Here is a 20,802-nt window from a genome sequence, read left to right on the forward strand (position 1 = left end):
CATCTGCTCAGCCGGGCACACCAGTCCGTCCCCATCTGCTCAGCCGGGCACACCAGTCCGTCCCCATCTGCTCAGCCGGGCACACCAGTCCATTTTCATCTGGACCATGTTTTTATTCCAGCAGAGACCTTGCAGGAAAACAGAGTGTTGAGTTGGGAGAACCCCAGACCCGTCTGGTGAAGTTTTGCCATCTTGCACGGTATTATTTATTCCATTTAATAAAGTGGCTGCAGGAGCTGGTAGCGTGTGTCAGGAGTCCTCTGTGGACGGAGCTGTAAATACGCAGCGCACGCCACCTTGATTCAACACATCGGCCTGATTTGTGTTTCCGATTTATTTCATTAAAACGGATTACTGCACTGCTGGCCGTGTGGAGGTGTGTGGAGAATCCCCGTTTAAGGTTGCAGTGACTCTGAAGTGGATCCTGACAATTTAGGGGGAAGTGGCCATCATGGTGTTTCCGCCTTCCCTTCCTCCCTGTGGCCTCCCAGAGAGGCTCGGGCAGCTCTGCAGTGCTGTCACTTGGCTGCCGCGGGTGGTTTGGCTCCAGGAGGGCCGCGGAGAGCCTGGTCTTCAGGGCCTCAGGCTGTTCACCAGGCCCGATACTTGTGAGTGTATTGATTATTGATGATCTGATTCCCGCACCAAAAGAACATGAGATGACTGTACTGTACAAAGCAGAGATAAAGCCAGAAAAAAGAAAAAAGCTTGAAACAGTTAAAAATCACGCAGTGTACTTAAGAAGAGTGGACCAAGGGGTTTATGGAAATCGCCCTGGAGTCTGGGCTGTGGGAGCCTCTGCTGTGTGGCCGCAGGTCCTTAGTGGGAATCGCGAGGTGCTGGCTCTACTCCCAGAACGGGGCGTCTGTGTAGTACAGAGCCGCGCTAATCCGGGCTCTCTGTGACATGCCGGTGCCACCCCAGACAGCACACACTTTGAGCACCACTGCCCTGCACAGGAGCTGACCTTGCTGTGCGTGAGGAATAAGCCCAGGGCAGGCTCTGTCCTCTCCACCACGGGAGGACCTGCTGCCACCCTCAGAGCATCCCCCAGGGCGAGCGTCCACCCCATAGCCTGGTCCCTGACGGTGCGCTGCCTGCCTGTTGTGCTCTGTGGCTGGCGCTGGGCTCACAGCCATCCTCAGGCCTCCACGCAAAGAGAGAGCTGCTGTGTACAGCCTCACCTGGAGGCAGGTGCTGGGGCTGTGCCTGGGAAGCCCTGTGGGGACCCTGTGGTATGCTGCCTCCTGCTTCTTCACATTGTGTCACAAGCCACCAGGAGACCTGGCCAGGAAGGTGGAGGCCTGAGCTTCTGTCCCATCCTTTTCCACGTGACCATGACTATGGGTGGGGCTGCCTTCCCCTAGCTCCAGCCTTCACACCGTGTGTGGGGTCTGTGCCTGGTGTCCCCTGGTCCTCCCCAGCCCATCTGGCCTATGGCCGCTGGGGTCTGTGGCCACCTGTCGTAGCTGTTTTCTGCCATGTCCTGGCTGGTAGAAGTGTTGGATCACAGGCAGCGACTTCTCACCTCGGGATAAAAATAGCCTGGCCGAGGCCTCTGTGCGGCACCTCGGTGGTGCTGAGGGCGCCAGTGCTTGGGGCTCGTGTCTGAGCACACGTAGCCACCCAGGACACGTGGTCCCACCCAGGAAGAGCTGTGTTTGACCCTTCACCTGCTCGGGTGGAGGCAGCTCTGTGGTCACTCGGTGCCCGGGTCCCCACAGCCTCCGCACCCCTCAGTGCTCCCTGGCATGAGCCCCTGAAGCTTGGCTCCGAGTGGGCTTGGCCTCTCCTGGGGAACCTGAGCACCACGTCTGACGCTGTTTGGGATGGAGCCGTGTTCCTTCCCACCGGAGTTTCCTGCGTGTCTGCACCCAGCCTGGGGTGGGCTGTGGAGGAGGGGCTGAGGCTAGGGAATCGCCTGGCCTGCCTGCAAGGAGCCTTGGCATCTGGTCTTCCCAGCCGTCAGCCTAGCCCCAGCCCCGGGCCTTGGGAAGCCCTCTCTCCATCCCACTGTCCCCACGTCAGCACAGGCTGCACCTCCCACTGCCTTGCAGAGCCAGCCTGAGCTTGGGGAGCTCTTGTCTCCGAGGTGAGGACACTGTGGCCAGGCCCTGGGGGCTCCACCCAGTCACCCAGGGAGTGAGAGGTGTCTGTGTGCCCCGAAGGTGGCTGGGCAGCCCCACAGTCAGTGCCACAGTGCACAGCCCAGGGTGTTTCCACAGGGGGTGCTCTGCTGCCCACCCACCGCCTCCGTCACAGACGCGGGTTCCTGGAGGAACCCTCCCGAGACCAGCCTGAAGTTACGCTGTCTGAGGCCCTGCGGGAGCTCCTCTCCAGCGCACACGGGGGCCGTGCCGGCTCCTCACCCTTGTGAGTGTGGTCCTCCCCGAGCTCTGGGGATTCCACGTTTTAAAGGCGGCTTTATTGAAAATATAATTTGTACTCAGTAAAATTCCCCAAGTTTATCTGTGTGATTTGATCCATGTTGACAGTCAGTGTCTTTCCACCCCCGGCTCGGCTCGTGGAGGCCACCGGTCTGGGACCTGTTGCTGGTGTTTCGGGCTTTCTTGGAACTTCATGGAAATGGAGTCCCACAGTTGTGCATCTGTCATCGCTGACTGCACAGTGCTTTGGAGACCCATCAACGTATCAGCAGCTCATTTACTTTTATTACAACGTAGTTCTCTGTCCTGAGACTCTACCAGAATGGTCTGTCTGTCCACCCGCTGGTCCGTACCAGGGCAGCTTCCCGTCTTGCCAGTTAGGGACAGAGCTGCTGTGAGTATCTGCGTGCCAGACTTCCTGTGACTGTGGGTTTCCGTTCCTTTGGGCTCTGCATCTAGGAGTAGGAGTGTGGGCTTTAACTTTTTTTGGGGGGGAGACAGGGTGGGGACAGAGTCTCGCTCTGTCGCCTGGGCTGGAGTGTAGTGGCGTGACCTCGGCTCACTGCAGCCTCTACTTCCCGGGTTCGAGTGATTCGCCTGCCTCAGCATCCTGAGTAGCTGGGACTACGGGTGTGCACCACCACACCCGGCTAAGTTTTGTATTTTTAGTAGAGACTGTGGGGCTGCCCAGCCACCTTCGGGGAACACAGATACCTCTCACTCCCTGGGTGACTGGGTGGAGCCCCAGGCCCACCATGTTATCCAGGCTGGTCTCAAACTCCTGACCTCAGGTGGTCCTCCTGCCTCGGCCTCCCAAAGTGCTGGGATTCCAGGCGTGAGCCCCCGGGCCGGGCCCTAACTTTTTAAGACATTGCCAGTTTCTTCCCAAGTGGCCATACCGTGGCAACACGTGGGGTCCAGTGACATGTTCTCGCCCAGGCCGACAGCACCAGAGCTGGGAGAGCTCTCCGCTGTGGCACTGTCCGCTTTGGTATCTGGATCCAGCGGGGCAGCGCGTTTCACTCTGGCTTCAATCTTTGTGTCTCCAGTGACTGACGTGCCCAGCGTTTCCCATGCTGCTCCACCTCGGTGCCTCTTCTCTGGTGGCCTCTGTTCAGGTCCCTTCCTTCTGTCTGATGCTGGCGTGCCAGGCCCAGCTGCCCGCCTGTGCCTCCTGGAGCTCCCATTCCTCTCTCCTCACTCAGCAGGCCTGCTGGGCTCTGTCTGTGGCGCTGTCCCGGCCTAGGTCCTGGGGGAGTCACCCCGTCCCTTCCTGCAACTCCGAGCTCTGAGCTGCCTGCCCTCCCTCACCGGAATCCCACGGTTCCTAATGTGTGTCTGGTTTCTGGTGACTGAGGCGGGAGGGTACGTCTGTGGTAGTTCCTCCAGCTAGTCCAGAAGGAGAAGTTCTAGAGCATTTGGGGCCCATGAGAGTCTGTCCCCCGAAGCTTCCTGGTGCCCCCTCTGGGGGCCTCCTCTGCGCACACAGAGCACGTTGCCTTGGGTCTCTCGGGACCCTAATGTCCTGCCTCGCCTCTCCTGTGCCGGGGCGTGTGGGTTCAGTGACGTCCCGTGTCTCCTGTGCTGGCCTGTGTGGATTTCAGTGTTTCCTTTGTTTTTCTTTCTTCAGCCATTTTCTTGGAACGATAAGGTGAGGGAGGAGTGGACGTTTACCAAATGTTCCTTGGTGCTGAGGCTCTGCTGTGAGCTTCTCACACCCTCCCTCCACAGAACCTGTCACACCAGGGGGGCCCAGGACAGGCACGCAGTGTGGCCGACCCCCCCAGGCCACAGCTACCTCCGTTCTCCCGACTCACTCCTGCCCTGTCCACACACGCTCTCATGTAAAACATTTTTTGTTACTCGGAAGCTTCATGTCTGACCACTTACCCTGTTTGAGCTACACACAGCAGTGCGTTTCCTTGAGTGACAACAGGGCCTTCTCTGTGTTTTCTCCACGTTCCTGTTCTTAGGAGCACCCACCTGTGTCTTTTCAGGTTATGAGTGAGAGGTGGCTGAGGTGTCCTCCACCCACAAACCTTGTGCTGCAGAATGTCCGTAAGCCAGACCTGAGCTCCCGCCTGCCTCCCTGCCACTCCCCATCTTCGTGCCTGTGGCGCGTGCGCTCCATTCCACACTCTGGCCCCCCTGCCTGCTGAGCCGCTGCCTGGTGGCTGCTCTGCTGAGAACCCTCCGCCTGGAGTCACCTCTGACTCAGGCTTGTGCGATGTCCCATTTGGCTGTCCATTTGGGAAGATTCAGCGGGTTACAAACAACCTTGTTTTGTTTTGTTTTACATCTTTGTTTTTGTTTTTTTTGACACAGGGTGTCACTCTGCTGCCCAGGCTAAAGTGCAGTGACACAGTTATGGCTCACTGCAGCCTCAACCTCTTGGTCTCAACAGATCCTCCTGCCTCAGCTCCCTGAGTAACTGGGACCACAGTTGTGTGCTGCCACGCCCAGCTGATTTTTAAATTTTTTGTAGAAACAGGATCTCTGTATGTCGTCCAGGCTGGTCTCGAACTCCTAACCTCAAGCAATTCTCCTGCCTCGGCCTCCCTAAGTGATGGTCTCCCAGGCATGAGCACCATGCCTGGCTGAAATCGTTTCTCTCTATGGTAGCAGAACTGTCCTCCTTTTCCTCCCTAATTCGTCCCCCAGGGTGCTAGAGTGTATGTTTTAATGGAAGTATGACACAATACACCAAAATGCACAGATGGTAAGTTTTCAGTCTGTCGGACGACAGAGTGAGCGTGTGTGTAACCCCCCAATGCAGGCGAAGACACAGAACCTCACGGGTCACACAGGACCCTGTGGATGTCTCATTGCAGCCTGAGTGACACTTGTGTGTTCAGTCTTCGGTGAAAGGCGGCTCTCACTGTCTGGAAGCCGTCTCTCTTCATGGCTGGATGGCTCCTGTGATGCCCGCTGCTGTCTTGGTCACCTCCTGGGGAGGACTCAGCTTGTCGACATCTGCCTTCCTCAACCCAGGGCCCTGCTCAGCGCCAGGCAGGCGTGTGAGCCAAGCCACGGCTGCTCCTGTGGCCATGCAGTTGGCCTCCCGGCCCCATCCCGGGGCTGTGCTCTCATGGGAGCTACTCCAAGCAGGCTCTGCCCAGGTACCCGAGACCAGTGTGTGAGTCTGACTGCAGGGCTCCGCGGCTCAGAGTCACCTTTTGCGAGCGACTCTGGCTTTGAGGATATCTCAGAAATCTCACTGGTCTCTGTTTCCAGGCCCTGGGTCATGTGAGGATTTCAGATACATGTGGTTTTTTATTCCCAGCCGTTGACGGAAGTACTGGGCTGATGGGGCTGGTAAAGAGGTGGACGCCTTGGCCTCAGGCTGTGAGCCACCTATGAATGAATGTGAATGAACTTGGCTTTAGGCACACGTTACTCCATGCTGTCCTCACAGAAACCTCGTGAAACCTTCTGGAGATGCCTGAGGCCTACCCGCCTGCCGCCGGAGGCTGCGAAGGCTGAGGTTGCCGTGGCCTGCCTGGCCTCAGCAGGTCCCTGGGCTGGCCACCGTGGTCATGGGTCCACCCTGCAGTGATGCCGAGTCGGGAGGCATGGGAGAGCGGGGTGGGCCCGGGACTCACGCACAGCTCCTAGCCTCTGCTGCTTCCGGACGGTCCCGCCTCTTCCAAGCTGCACCTGTGAAGTGCCTTTGACCTTGCGAGGTTGCCACGTGGACTGATGTAAATGGGGATGACGATGTGCCTCACCCGAGGCCGGTGTCCACGGTGCCAGCCGCCTGTGTACCCAGGACAGTGTGGCAGGCGTGGCAGACATGGCCAGGCTGCAGGGGGTGTGGGCAGCTCTAATGGGTGCTTCTCACTGCCCAGGCCAGCTCAGAGCCTTGCCAGGGGTGCGGGCAGCTCTCATGGGTGCATCTCGCTGCCCGGGTTGGCTCAGAGCCTTGCGGGGAGTGTGAGCGGCTCTCATGGGTGCTTCTCGCTGCTCGGGTCAGCTCAGCACCTGTTGTCTTCCCCCATGTTTGGGGTGGTCTCTGGCCTGGTAGCTTGTGGATGCGGGTAGACCTGGGCGGGGTATAGGGCTGCATGAGGAGAGCATGAATGTGGACGGCGACTGTCTACCGCATGCTGAGGCTCTGCCCGGGGATTTGGGGTGCCCCAGATGCCCTGACCCGGCTCCCTGTGTCCCCGGGAGCACCTGGGGCTGCAGCTCGGTGAAGTGCGTCGTGTCTAGGCCCAGATTGGTGGATGTCCCTCTTCCATCTGCCGTTCCCAGTCCCAACTGCTGGTGACCCCAGCAGCGGCCAGATTATGCAGGGTTCAGCTGGCTGTGAGGAGGGCAGTGTGCTGCTCCCAGGCCCCGAGGCACCAAGCTTTCCAGTGTGCGGTCCACACAGCCCAGCATGACCACGGCCACCTGCCTCCTGATGACAGTGGCTGGGCGGGCACCAGGGCCTCCCTGGGGCAGTGTGAGGGCACCAGGCGGGGCTGGTGGTGGGCAGAGCTCAAGGCCGGGCAGTGTGAGGGCACCAGGTAGGGCTGATGGTGGGCAGAGCTCAAGGCCGGGCAGTGTGAGGGCACCAGGCAGGGCTGGTGGTGGGCAGAGCTCAAGGCCGGGCAATGTGAGGGTGCCAGGCGGGGCCGGTGGTGGGTAGAGCTCAAGGCCTTCCCTTCACCCACAGGCGTTGCACAGGGGTGTTGGGCAATGGGAGTCGCTCGGGTGCCCCACTGAGTGGGGCACCACACCAGAGGCTTGGGGGGCTCAGGTGCTCACACCTGCAGCCTCCATGGGGTCATCTGGAGCCTGGGTTTGACTCTGTTGTGGCGTCCACAACCAGTAGGCACCAGGATAGCCCATGGGAAGTCCAGAACCTGGCTCTGGCTGGGCCTGTAGGGGAGCTTGGGGGCCCATGGTCTGCAGAGCGGACAGGCTGAGGATTCTGGGCTGTTGCCTCAGTCACTTTCCCCAGGCTGTGTCCCCAGGGGCTGTAGTGCCTCGTTTTCTGTGTCTCCAAACATACTTCCCCCATCCCCACCACATGTGCACATGCCACACACAGGTGTGCACATACATACCCACACTTGCATACACGCACATACACACGCCTCCCCGCCTTGGTCTCTCCTGGTGACTTGCCCGGTGGTTTCCAGTTGCCGCTGGGCCAGGCCTTTGCCTGCCTGTCGATTCCTCCCTCATTCTCAGGCCTGCTGGGCCTCCACCCTGCGGATCCCACATCCCACCACAGCCTCCTGCCTCACTCCTGGGCTGGCCCTCCATCTCCTTCCCGGCCTTTCATGTGTGCTGTGGCCTGGGGGGTCTCACAAGGGCCCCTGCCTGGCTCTTCTTCCCGGGTTCTAGGACAGAGCCACAGTGTGTTTAGGTTGTGGGGGCAGTGGGGAGCCAAGGGTCATGGGAAGGAGTCAGGAAGGGGCAGAGTCAGAGGATGTGGGGGAAGGGAGGAACCGCAGGGGTCTCCGAGGTCCTGAGCCCCGTGCACCGTGCAGGTCGTGGGTTCAGGGTCACTGTCCCCAGCAGGAAGCTGGACTACTGACGTCCCAGCAGCACAACAAGGCCCAGCCTTGCTGTTCCATGAGGCCTGTGAGGAGGAGGTGGCTGGCTTTTCTACTCTTAGTGTAGGGTCAAGCCTTGTGCCCTTTGGGGAGTGTGTGGGGGCAGGAGACCGTTCCCGCCTGGGTCGGGGTCCTGCTTGGGGGTGGCTGTGGCGGAGGAGATGCTCTGATGTGGGGCCTCTGCCAGGAAAGTCACCTGATTCTATTCTTTAAGCATGAGCCTGCCAGGGAGAGTGAATTGATTTCCTCTAATCGAAAGTCCCATGCTGAGCCTTTCCCTCCGTCTTGCCCCAATTCCACAGTCCCTCTTGGGCCCGCCCCTGGCCCCCCCATTCACAGTCAGTTTCCTGCGAGAGGTTTTTAGAATGGACCTCGGTTCTGTCAAGCCTCCCGCAGCCCACTCGGTCTCCGTCTCCATCAGTGGGCTCTGGGCCTCGTGGGGCGGCCACACTGGCCCCTGCCACTCCTCTGGCCACCCTCTGCCCGCTCTGTCTGTCTCCATCAGTGGGCGCTGGGCCTCACGGAGTGGCTGTGCTGGCCCCACCCACCCTGTGGCTGCCCGCTGCCCAGCTCCTGGGTCCCGTTGCTCCCTAGGGAGCGGAGGCTGCTGGGTGGTGGGGTTTGTGTTTCACGCAGTTCTAGAAATGGGTCCCGGCCCACCCCAGTCTCAGGCTGAATCCTATCTTGTCTTGCAGGCTCAGCTGTCGCAGGCCCTGGAGGAGCTGGGAGGCCAGAAACAAAGAGCAGACATGGTGAGTCAGACGCGGGAGTGGCTGGGATTCAGGACACCTGGACCCTGGGTCCGGGCAGGGACGCCTGTCCCCGTAAGCCCTTAGGCTGCAGGCACCAGTGCATGGCTGCGTCTGTCATTGGAAGCTGTGTTGAGCGGGGAAGGGTGTGTGAGGAGCCTGAGTCCCATCTCTACCAGTGACAGGTGGCGCGTGCCTGGGCAGAGCACGGCCCCTTGGGCCCCACCACCGTGTTTGTGGCAAGGGGGCAGTGACATGTTTGCCGCACGAGGCCACGGTGTCAGAGGCAAAGCAGGTGTGCGAGCCCGCGAGGGGTCTGTGGCGAACTAGGCATCGGTGCTGTGGCTTCGTGGACCCCTGTCCTGACCACACAGGACCGGAGTCCCCAGTGGGACAGGGCCTCAGCTGGGGCTCGGGCGTTACTCAGCATGGGTCCTGACCAAGAGGGACGTCTCCAGCGAGTGCTTCTCTGCCGTCTGTGAATGCGGCAGGTGTGCTTTTAAGCTGTTTTCTCCTCAGCCCACATGGGCCCCACTCTCGCTGGTTTGGCTGCCTCCGAGCCTGGGTGTAGCTGCAGCGTGGGCCCGCAGGCAGGCTCTCCTGGTTTCTGGACCTCCAGTGTTAAAAAGCCTTCCACTGTTGCAGGGAACAAATGGGCTTTGCTCTTGAAGCGTTTTGGCCTAAACTAAGTGCAGGTTCCGTCCATGCTGCCCTGGCCTTGGCCATGTCTGTGAAGGACACGGACGGCCCTGGGGCACACGTGCGTGCGTGTGGCTGCATATTCTGTCCCGGGCCATGCGTCAGGCGGGCCTGGGTCGCAGGAGGAGCGGCTGTCAGCGTTGTACGGACCCCAGGGCCTGCAGCCCAGGTCGAGGCTCCCATCTGGGCGTCCTTGCTTGCCAGCTTGTGACTGGGAGCTGGTGTCCTGGCTCTCAGGGCCTCCACCTGGCAGGGATGTGCCGAGGGTTCATCGCTTGACAGATTCTGGGGCCGGCTGCAGAGCCTGTGGCGGTTGTGGCTGTGGCCATGGTTACAGGCCCTTCCCATGGGGCAGGGTCGAATGGGGTTGGAAATCACCCTCTTGAGAGGTACGGGCATCAGGGCCTAGGCTGGGAATGGGCGAGGTTGTCTGCTGAGACCCTGGAAGAAGCTGCCAGTGGCACAGAGAGGCAGCAGCAGGGTACCGCACAGGTCTGGGTCTGGGTAGAGCTGGCGTCTGCAGGACCGAGGCCAGGCGGGCTGGTGACAGCTGCCCTGAGGCTCCAGAACGGTCGCTGTTCACTCAGCAGCCGCTTAAGGACATTCCTCTCGGTGCTGGGGACGCGGCAGCCAGCAACACAGGCTCCTGCCCTCCTGGAGGCACACTGTTGCCGAGTGAGTAGTCAGTGGCCCGTAGGAGAGTGAAGGACAGAACTTTGGTGGTGGCAAATGCAGGAGCCACAGTTTCCCGGGGCCATCCTACAGAGCGTCCTGAGCCAAGCCTGGGGGACCCGACTGTTGGTGGTGGGAGTAGGGGGGCAGGCGGGGCCCGGGACCCAACAGCGAGGTTCGGGGTGACAGAAGTGGGGCCCGCGGTGGTTGGTAGTCTGACCTTGTGGGCCCTGTGTGGTCACGGCAGGGCTGTGGTTTCATGGGTGGAGTAGGTGGTGACACAACCTGGTGTCCATTCATAAAGGATGCCTGGCTGCTCCGTGCAGGGCCGCAGTGGGTGGGAACTGGCAGGGCTGGGGCTGGCCGGGGTGGGAGACACAGGTGCCCTGTCCTAGGACTGCAGTGGTGTGCCGAGGTGTGGTCCGAGTCGGCTCTGTTGAAGGGAGATTCAGGTGAGCTAGAGAGCGTGAGAGCCAGGAATCCAGGACGGCTTTGACATTCCGCCGTGGGTAGGCTTGTGGTATGGGGTGGGGAGATTGGGGGTGAAGTGTGGGAGTCTCATGCCTGCCACACGTTGGGTGCATAGGGCTGGAGGCTTTGAGTCAGTGCCCTGGGGTCAGAGGTGCCCATCCACTCTGCATGGTATTTCAGTTGTCGGGAATGAGTAGGTAGCAGAGAAGTCAGAACCGGAGGCTCAAGCCTCTTCGGGACGTTCCAGCGTCCTGGCGTCTCGTGTTGGGGAGCGCCATGAGTGTGGGGACTCCGTGGAGGGCAGGTCCATTCACAGAGCCCTGGAGAAGGAAGTGTTTCCAGGGGACAGTCAGACTGCAGAGAGGACCCAGAAGGGGAACAGAGGATTGCCCTGGGCCCTGCGGCCGGCGTTTCGTTCAAGAGAGGGAAGGCACAGAAGGGCCTGCTCGGGCTGGGCCTGGAGCCGGAGGGAGAGTTGTTTTACCCCATGGGCAGTGGGAGAGCAGTTTATGCTGATGGGAGCCTCGCTGTAGTGACGGGCGTGATGTAGGGCTGGGGCAGTAGAGGGTCATCGAAGGGGACGGGGACCAGCAGGTTGCTGGAGCTTCCTGTCTCTCCCTGAAGTGGGCATGAGGTGGGCTGGCCTGTGGGAGTCCCAGCAGTCACGCTGAGGTTTGTGGTGTGAACTCGGAGCCAGGTTGGGCGGCAGGCTTCTGTCTGCCATGCTCAGGTGCTTCCCGGCAGACACAGTCACTGGGGAATGGGGGTTCGCGTGGGCGGGTTTGCCAGGGGAGCACGGTGGAGGGAGGGGGGCGGGGATGTGACACGTGGCTCAGCGGAAGGAAAAGCAGGCTGTTGGGGGCTCCATGACAGGCCTTTCTTGGGTCTGGGTTTTAAAATTGGAGTATGAACCATGTTTCTCTTCAGGCTGTAGAAATACTGGGGGGTTATTGTTTTGTTTGTTTTCCTCCCTGCGTTCTGCTGTGAACTTTCACTGCCGATGGAATTTGCAGGGGAACGCATCATAACTGTATTGTTTAATAGCAGGTCTGAGACTCAGTTTCTGTTCCTCTGCCTTCATCTGAGATGGCTCAGGGCAGGCCTGAAAGATGCTCCTGCTTCAGTGAGCGGGTTAGGGGCCTGTGTGGACTGTGGGGTCTGGTGTCCATCAGTGAATGAGTTAGGGGGCTCTGTGGACTGTGGGGTCTGGTGTCCATCAGTGAGTGAGTTTGGGGGCTCTGTGGATTGTGGGGTCTGGTTCCCCTGAGTGCAGGTGTTCAGGAAGGATGCCAGGGTCCTCTTCCGCCTGTGTGGGGGTTGGCAGGGAGTTGGTGGGGGGCGCGGCCAGGACCTTCCTCTGTCGGTGCTTCCTTTTCAGTGACGGAGCTTTCTGGACGCTTCAGTGAGGTCCCTTTTCCTGCTGCCTCTGGAGCAGCCTGGGGTGGGGTGGATGCTGTTTGCGGAGGGATGCTCCCATCTGAAGATGCCCTGTGGAGACCCTGGTGTTCTGTGTGTCTCACGTGTCGTCACGCCGGCTGCCTCACTGTTGGCCTGAATTGACACATGCGCGGGGGCCACGCTTCCGCCTGTGCAGGAGGCCAGGAGGGTTAGAAACGGAGTTGTCTGAGCGCGGGCCAAGCCCTCAGCATTATGGCTGAGCCACTTGCCTGGCGCCCGCAGCTGCTCTAGAGCGTGGACTCCCCACACCCAACAGAGGCATGGACTCCTCGGAGATGGCACCTTGGCCTGGGCGTTGGCCCTTCTCCAGCTGCACCTTGGCCCGGGCACCAGCCCTTCTCCGGCTGCAGGTGGTTTTGGAGGAACCGCTCACTCCAGGCCTCTTTTGTGGGGAGGGAGCCGGAAACTGGTCTTGGGCCTTCGGGCGGGGTGGGTGTGGCCGCCCCTGGAGTGCTGGCTTCCCTGGATCTCTGGGTGTGGTCAGGGGGCTGTGAGGAGCACGTGGTGCAGCGCTGGGCTGGAGGTTTGGCTGCTTTTCAACCTGTGTTTTTTCTTTTTTAGCCCATAGAATTTATGTTCCTTATTCATCGTACCCAGCAGTGTTTAAGCTCTAATGCCTGGGCCCCAAGCTGCAGCATTTGACTTCGAATTTGGTGGTGGGAGGATTGCCCCCAAGCAGGATCGTGATTTTACCCCTCCCCGGGTTGAGCTCCGGTTCCTGGCTCCCATCCTTTGTTTGGAGCCATTGGCCCTCCAGATGGGCTCCCGAGGGATGAGAGGAGGGGTCTCGTGGGCTCTGTGCCCCTCTTGCCATGCAGAGCCCTTCAGAAGAGATACTGGGGAGAGCAGTGCCAGGCAAGTGGGCCACAGGCACCGTGGTTGGGGCTGGCCCCTGCCACGCATGCCTGAAGGCCAGTGGCCTCCCTCCCCTGCCCCCACCACCTCACTGGGCTGTGCAGCCCTGGGCTCCAGGTCGCCCCTTCTCCGTGTGACCCGGAGCCTTCAGTGCCGTGGCTTCTTCCCCGGGGATTACAGGTACAGGTGCGTGGTCCTGTCTGAAGGGGTCTCTGGGCTGTGGGACAGCCTGACTCCCTTTTCATTTTACGGTGGAGGAACCAGAGTGGGAGCTCGCCCTGAGCTGGGATGGCTGGAGTCACCCCTGGTTCTAGCTCCGAGGCCCCTCCCACCCAGTTCCCTGTAACTGGCTTGGCAGTGGTTGCTGTCTGGGGAAGGGGCTCCCCTGTTCCTGGAAAGGCTGGGGCCTAGGTGGTCTGCACCCTCAGGGCTTGTGTGGAGAAGCCATATTCCAGGCAGGGCTGACTGCATCGCTCACGCCTTCTGTCCACAGTGGTCTGGGACGTGGCCCTGGTGCCCGTCCTGTCTCCCAGCCTGCAGCTCCTTCACCTGCTATTTTCCAACCCAGTCATTTTGTTATTTAGGAAAGGAGAAAAGAGAGAAAGAAGAAAAAGTTGAATCTTTAGTTAATTGCCAATGACAAGACAAAGGCACTCTGACTTTCTTATTAATTAGCAAACCCGTACTAGTTAGTAAGCGTAAGTACAATTCATGATTTCTTCTTTAAATGCAATTAATATCGCAGGGAGAGATTTCCTGAGCCATCCTTGTATCATTAGCAAACCCCTCTCATTAGCTAGGCCCGCAGTGGCTGGAGATAGGAGTCTTTTCATTACAGCTATGAAAAGTCCTCTAATATTTTATATACTTTGGGGAGTGGGGAGTGAAGATTTATTTTCCGATTTAGAGGGAATTATGCTGCTCTCAACTCTGATTAAGCAGCATCTTCCTTGATTCCTGGTTTCCCTTTGTGGCCCCTCTGGTCCTGCTCCTTGCTCCCAGGGGCACCCTGTGCCAAGTCTGCCCCACCAAGGGCCGTGGCTACCACAGCACTGAGGCCCAGCCAGGCTGCTTCCCATCCCCCACCCTTCTTTGTCCATCTCTGAAATGGGCAGGGTGTTGAGGCCCCTCTGAGTTGGGCCTAGCAGCAAGTAAGTGCTTGACAGACAGATTCTGAAATCTGGCGACTATGAGCAGGGCAGGTCCCGTGGGCCCCATGGAGAAGCCCCAGGCTCTCTGGGGTCTCCCATGCAGGAGCTTGTGGTCCGTGTGCCTCTCAGAGCCTCTGGCTTCTCATGGGAAGGTGAGGACGCCGGCAAAGCTTGCCCTGAAGAGACTCCCGGTGAGGCCTGTGTGTAGCCTGTAGGGCCATGCACACCTAAGGGCTGTACATAGACCCGGGGGGGACCCTGCCTGCCCAGGAGCCGTGTGTAGACCCGGGGGGACCCTGCACACCCAGGAGCCGTGTGTGGACCCGGGGGGGACCCTGCATGCCCGAGGGCTGTGTGTAGACCCGGGGGTGCCCCTGCACACCCAGGAGCCATGTGCAGATCTGCAGGGCCCCACATGCATGGGAGGCGTGGTTGGTGCCTCTGTCCTCACTGGTGCTGATACTGAGGATGGACTAGGCAGCTGTGAGCCCCTCCTCCGTGCCAGTCCTCATGGCTGTGCCCTGCCCGGAATCTGTCTAGTCACATCCACCAGCATGGCCTGTGCCTCCAGATGAATGATCATGGGAGCCTCCTGGTTTGGTAACTGACAGTGCCTCATTTCACCCTCTGGACCCTTCCTGCATGACTGAGCCCTACTTCTGACCGGAGTGCTTCGTGTGTGGGGCATGCTGCAGGGGCTCGCTGCTGGTGCCGGGGTTCTGTGTGGCTGGTGGCAGCCTCCTGATTCCTGGCGAAACGTTCAGTTAACACTGCACCAGCATGTATGTCCCCACGTGCCCTGGTGTGCAGGTGTCCTGAGCTTGGAGAGGCTCTTTGGGGCCAGGGATGTGTCTGGGGCAGGTCTGGGGAATGGCTCAAAGTCTGAGACTGTGTCCTCGGCTGACTCTCCTCCCATCCAGCCCTGGAGGCAGCCTCTCCTGGGTCCCCACCTGGGGCTCCTGCGCCCGCCCTTCCATCCCATACAGGCCGGGACCCTCCCTCCCCTCCTGGGCCTCCTGCGCCCACCCTAGCATCCCACACAACTGATTCCTTCCCGCAGCCACACCTGTTGCCTCTCTTGCTGTGTGGCCACCAGCAGGTGCTTCACTGCCTGTTCCTTGGGGTGGAGAGAGGAAGGGGGAGCCTCCCTGGAGTCTTACAAAGCTAAGTGAGTTCACGTGCTGGGAAGATCCAGGCTGTTCTGGGAAGCGATTCTGGGTGAGAACAGGGGCCTGATCTTCCTCAACAGCCCCGGGGCTAGTTCCAGGCTCGCTGCCCGTTGGTCAGCTCAGGTTTCCCTGCTCCAGCCTCATCCTCAGTGCGTGCCCCGAGGCTCCTCCACAGAGCGGAAGGAATTGCTGGGCCACAGCAAGTGTCACGTGGAGCAACCTTTGCTCTAAATGCCTCTTGCATTTGAGGGAAGTTTGTCTAATTCAGGCACTTGCTGAGCGCCTCTTCTAGGCCGCTGTCTGAGGGAACAGAGACCCTGTGGCTGCGCATCTGTCTATTCAGCTGCCCTCATGGGAGCACCACAGACCGGGCTGCTTAAAGTAGCAGATGTTGGCCGGGCGCAGTAGCTCACGCCTGTAATCCCAGCACTTTGGGAGGTGGAGGCGGGTGGATCTCTTGAGCCCAGGAGTTCAAGACTGGCCTGGGCAACAGGGTGAGACCTCGTCTCTATTTAAAAAATAAATAAAATAAAACAAAATCCCAGCAGATGTTTGTTGCTCCCAGTTCTGGAGGCTGGAAGTCCAGGATCGGGAACTGACCAGTCTGGTGTCTGCTGAGGCTGCCTGGTTCCAGGTGGCGCCCTCTCACTGTGTCCGTACACGGTGGGGGTGGCGGGGGGGGGTGAGGGAGCTCTGGGGTCCCTTTTATGAGGGTGCTAATCCCCTCCCTGAGGCTCTGCCCCGTGGCCTCCACCTCCCCTGAGCTCCCTCCTAGGATTTCAGCATGGGAACGGGAGCACACAGTCCATGCATGGGCCCACCTCCTTCCCGCTGTGTGAGACCCAGTGGGCGCTCACTGCCCTGCCCCATCTTCCTACTGGGTGGTCTCTACCTGGTCCCTCAGTGCCTGATAGGCCTGCCCTGCCCACAGTGATGTCCCCGCCCTCTGAACGCATCTTCTCATGCCCTTCCAAGCAGTCTCTGTGCTGCTCCTACTCTGAGGACATCTTTTCAGTCCAGCGGAGCCTCAGGCTCCCTGGGAACCGAGCTGGACCGCTGCCCCTGCCCCTGCGTCGCAGACATGCTCTTCCCTCCCTGCCCACACGGGCCCGCACCCTCACCATCGCCGCCATCACTCTGCTGCCCCGGGCGTGGCAGTGGCACATGCGAAGCCAGCGTGCGCTGGTGCTCACCGTGTCACAAGAGCACACTTGTTGTTTACACAGATTCTCCCACTGCGACCCTGGCAGCAAACCCACAAGCTGGTTATGGCCCCAGATACTCAGACAAGGAACAGGTGCAGCCAGGATGAGTGACCTGCCCATGTTCGAACAGGCAGTGGCGGAGAGTGCTCCAGGGTTCACACCCAGGCAGGCTGACCCCAGACCCTGTGGCCAGTGCGATCGCGGGGGGCTTCCTCGTATCAGGCCGTCTGTGAAATCTACCAGGGCGGGACCCCAGGGCTTTCTGGGGCTCCAGCGCTAGCCCAGGGCCAGGCATTCAGCTGGGGATTTTATTTTATTTATTTACTTTTTTTGAGACGGAGTCTTGCTCTGTCACCCAGGCTGGAGTGCAGTGGCCAGATCTCAGCTCACTGCAAGCTCCGCCTCCCGAGTTCCTGCCATTCTCCTGCCTCAGCCTCCCGAGTAGCTGGGACTACAGGCGCCCACCACCTTGCCCGGATAGTTTTTTGCATTTTTTAGTAGAGACGGGGTTTCACCGTATTAGCCAGGATGGCCTTGATCTCCTGACCTCGTGATCCGCCCGTCTCGGCCTCCCAAAGTGCTGGGATTACAGGCTTGAGCCACCGCGCCCGGCCCAGCTGGGGATTTTAAAGCATCTGCCGAGGGCTGCGTGGGGACAGGTGCGACAGGGACGCTTCGTCTTCCCTCTGTCCCCTTTCCCAGTGTGAGCACCCAGCCTTTTCAGTGTTTCCCAGTTTCCAAAGATCTTAGGAGAAGATGCTGGTGATTTAATGTCATTACCTTGCAAGGATCATTTGCATTTTAGGAACAGTAGGCTGAGAAGATGTTTTCTTAGCCCAGAAAATAGATTTCTCAGGCATAATGTCAGGGCCTTGGTTGTAGAGGATTTGGATCCCTGCTTCTCCTCCAAAAAAGCAGAAGAAAATCTCAGTGCAGAGGGAACGTGTAAGCTTGTTTCCTGTCTGGGCCAGAGCCACAGTGTGTGAGCTAGCAGAGCCTCAGAGTGTGTCTGATACGTCGTGACCTCTGTGTTATTTTCTCTTTCAGAATTACCTTAGAGATTCTCCAAGGTTTTTTCCAGTAAACTTCAGAGGGAGCTTGCCAAGGTTCTGCCAGTCCTCTCGGACGGCCTTGGTCTGCGGACTGACGTGGAGAGGCAAGCTCGCCGCAGTGCAGATCCCCCAGAAGCCCTCTCCCCTCCCTGTACGACGGGTCCTGCCCACTGCTTACTGGGGTTACTCCTGGGCGGTCTAGAATCCCAATCACCTGCGTGTTGCTGCTGTCTGCACACTTGCCGTGTGACCCATGGGGGCCTCTTTTGGGCATTGGGGATGGGGATGAGGAGAAGGTGGGCACTTCAGACTCAGAGCAGTGAAGTCCCCCGTGCATTCCACACCACGAAACTTAGAAAGATTTAGTCTGTAATAACCACAAGAAAGGAAATTGGTTCATTTATCTTGAAAAATTGTGGGAGTAATTCCGTATAGGGGAAACGCCGTACCCTCATCCTAAGTACGAAGCATTTTCCTGTGATTTAAACTTCTCGTGTCTCCGCAGTGGCCCTTTCTGGCTTAGCTTTTTCTCAGCTACAAGTATCTTCCATAAGCTGGTCCCCTTCTGGCCCCAGGCCCACAGTGGTGGCACCTGCCCCGCCCCTGCCACCTGCCTCCCTGACGTGGAGCCCATGCCATCCTCGCCTCTGCCTGTTCTGGAGACACTGGGACTTTTCCTTGAACTGGGCCGCCTGGGGGCTTGTTTTTGCCTGTGATGCAGCCAGCAGCTCTGGCAGACAGCCTTCCCCAAGTTCCCCCAGCCGAGTTAACTTCCACAGCGAGAGGCTTCACAGGGACAGGAGATGGCCTCAGATGTCCTACAAAGGCAGATGTAGAAGTGGGGCTGATAGGAGGGAGGGAGGCCCTTTCTGTAGGGATAGCTTTCAAATTCAGCCTTTTTTCTAAGCAGGGGCTCTTTATCCAGCATCCCAGGGCAGGAACTCAGTTCTCCGTGAAGCCCTTGCAGCTGCATACACATTTGTGTTACATGCACGCGTTTTTCTTCAGAGAGCAGTTGCCATCTTCAAAAGGTTTCTGACACCTGTGCCTCCTCCCCAGTGTTAACAACTGCCCTGTTGAGGAGGCAGCCTCAATGATCCCAGCGAAGGTTCTAGAGCCCTTGGAAGCCACATGCACAGACACCACCATCTGGCTTCCCAACACTCCTCTGTGAGTGTAAACAGAGCAGGGTATCCAGCTTGGCAGTCAGAGCAGTGGGACTCTGGTGGGACAGGTGCTCAGGCGCCCAGTGGTGCTTGTGAGGCCAGCAGTGGCAGCCCTGGGCACACCGCAGCCCTGGTGGTGGGGCCCCGGTTCCTCTGAGCACAGCTGCTCTGACTCTGCAGCGGCCTGGTCCCGGGGCGGTGCCTGAGGAATCATTCTGAGAAATGATGGTGGCCTCAGGCAAACTTTCGGCTGGAACATGCGCGCCGGCTGGGCTGCTTTTTTCTGAGGAGAAAGCATTTCCCAGCTCAGACACCCAGCCGTGCTCACGAGGAGATGGCTGGGTGAGCAACAGGGCTGCCCGCGGCCCGTAGTGCCTGTGTCTCCTCCAGGCTGGAAAGGAAACTAGGGAGTGGACTCCACTTAAGATCCCCCCAGGCCTCCTCAGGAAGCCACAGCCACTCCAGAAGCCTTCCCGGGGCCGGAGGGTGCAGAGCTGACCAGAAAGTTGGCCTCTGGCCCGGATGCCCAGCTCTGACCTCAGCACCCTCTCATCCCTTGGAGACTGGGGGCCTCTGCCCCAGTCAGCCCCGGGAGCCCTGGGATGCAGGCCCTCACCTTGCAGTCAGAACTCTGTGAGGCTCTGGGCCTCAACCTCACTACCGCAGGGGGTATGGGGTGCAGCTGAGACTCGGGGATGCCACATGAATGGGCGATGAGGCGGCGCGAGTGCCTGTGCGTGTGGACGCCCTCACTCTGGCACTCAGCAGTAGCCTTGTGAATTAGAATTGCGGTGGGGGCAGTTACCCAGCTTCTCCTCTTATTAGTTTGTAGCATTAAGGAAGGCCCCTGGCAGCACACCCTGCATCTTCCCAAATTAAACCGAATGCAAGGTCTCTTCCTAAAGCCTGTGCTGCGCTAGTGAGTTTGCCACAAGGACCCTTAGCATTTATGTTGTACGCAGGCTGGGGCTGTGAGTGGATCTGGCAGGCCAGACCTGCACTCCAGGAGGGACAGACCTTGTAGGCAGAGGGACACGGGGCCGGTCGGACTACACTGAGGCTGGGACATGCCGAAGCCGGGTCACGCTGAGGCTGGTCCGTGCTGAAGCCAGCCTGTGCTCAGGCCGCTCCACACTGAGGCTGGTCCTCACTGAGGCTGCCGCACACTGAGGCTGGTCCACACTGAGGGAGCTGCTGCCAGGATGTCTGTGCTCGCGCTCAGGCTGCTCCCCTAGGGCCCCCACGCGTCTTCCAGGTTGGGTCTGGGCAGCGCACATGCTGCTGTGCAAGCTCTGTCTTCCAGGGTGAGGTGGCTCCCACCCTGAGGGCTCCCAGCCCATGCCCGGCGTTTTGCTCCCCTCTCCCTGTTGGCCCCACCTGAAATCAACAGGTTGCTTCGTCTCAGTCAAACATAACAGTTGAGTTCCGTAAATGAGACCAGAATCTGTTTCTGTGAGAGAAAATCGATAAACCTCTAGCCAGACTCATCGTAAATAAGAGGACACAGATGAACACTCTTGGGCTTAAGAGAAGTGACCCTGGTGCCTGCCATTTTCCATGTTTCAGTAGAGCCGTCCTGGCGGGTGTGAAGTGGCTCCTGTGGGCTTCGTTTGCGTTCCCCTGAGGCCGGTGGTCCCGAGCTGCTCACTCTGCGCTTATCGGCCCCGCATTTGTTTTCCCTGGAGAAGCGTCTGTCGCATCCAGTGCCCGCTTTGTAAATGGGTTTTGTTGGTTAGGGGTGAGAGTCTTCATGTGTTCTAGATACTAGACCCTTCTCAGGTACGTGATATGAGAGGCCCCTGGGGGGCAGCCCAGGAAGGGCTCTCAGTCTTGCTGGGCATCAGGGCCTTGTCAGGGAGGAGATGGCCATCTGTGGGCCTTGGGAAGGGGCATAGAGGGGCCAGGCACACATGGCCCTTCCTCCTGCAGCCTGGTGTGGGCACAGGGTGTGGCCAGAGAGAACAGTTGCCACAGACAGGCTCAGTGCTAGGACTGCCCGGAGCACACTCAGGGCCCCTGGAAGGCAGCCCTGGCTGGGAATCCTGTCCTCCAGGCTCTTGCTGTGGGATCATGGCCCTTCCCGAGAAGTCTGCCTGCGGCGCTGTCCTCCCTAGCCACGCTGTGTGCCTAGGCCACCCTGGAGTGCAGCGGGTCCTCCGGAGAGTCTGTCAGGGACTGGCCCATGGCGCTGCCCTCTGCAGCCATGCTGTGTGCCTGGG

General features: G+C 59.5%; 1 protein-coding gene across 13 annotated transcripts in view; it reads left to right on the plus strand.

Annotated features, from left to right (window-relative positions):
• Positions 1 to 20,802, plus strand: part of MAD1L1 (mitotic arrest deficient 1 like 1) — a 416,677-nt gene that overhangs the window by 225,264 nt on the left and 170,611 nt on the right. For all 13 annotated transcript variants that reach the window (XM_026447217.1, XM_026447216.1, XM_026447218.1 and 10 more), the window contains one exon: positions 8,632 to 8,688. In XM_026447217.1, coding sequence (XP_026303002.1) covers positions 8,632 to 8,688 — 57 coding nt within the window. The remainder of the gene's footprint in view (positions 1 to 8,631; positions 8,689 to 20,802) is intronic.

The sequence above is a fragment of the Piliocolobus tephrosceles genome, chromosome 8, assembly GCF_002776525.5.
Source record: "Piliocolobus tephrosceles isolate RC106 chromosome 8, ASM277652v3, whole genome shotgun sequence".
Lineage (NCBI taxonomy): Eukaryota > Metazoa > Chordata > Mammalia > Primates > Cercopithecidae > Piliocolobus > Piliocolobus tephrosceles.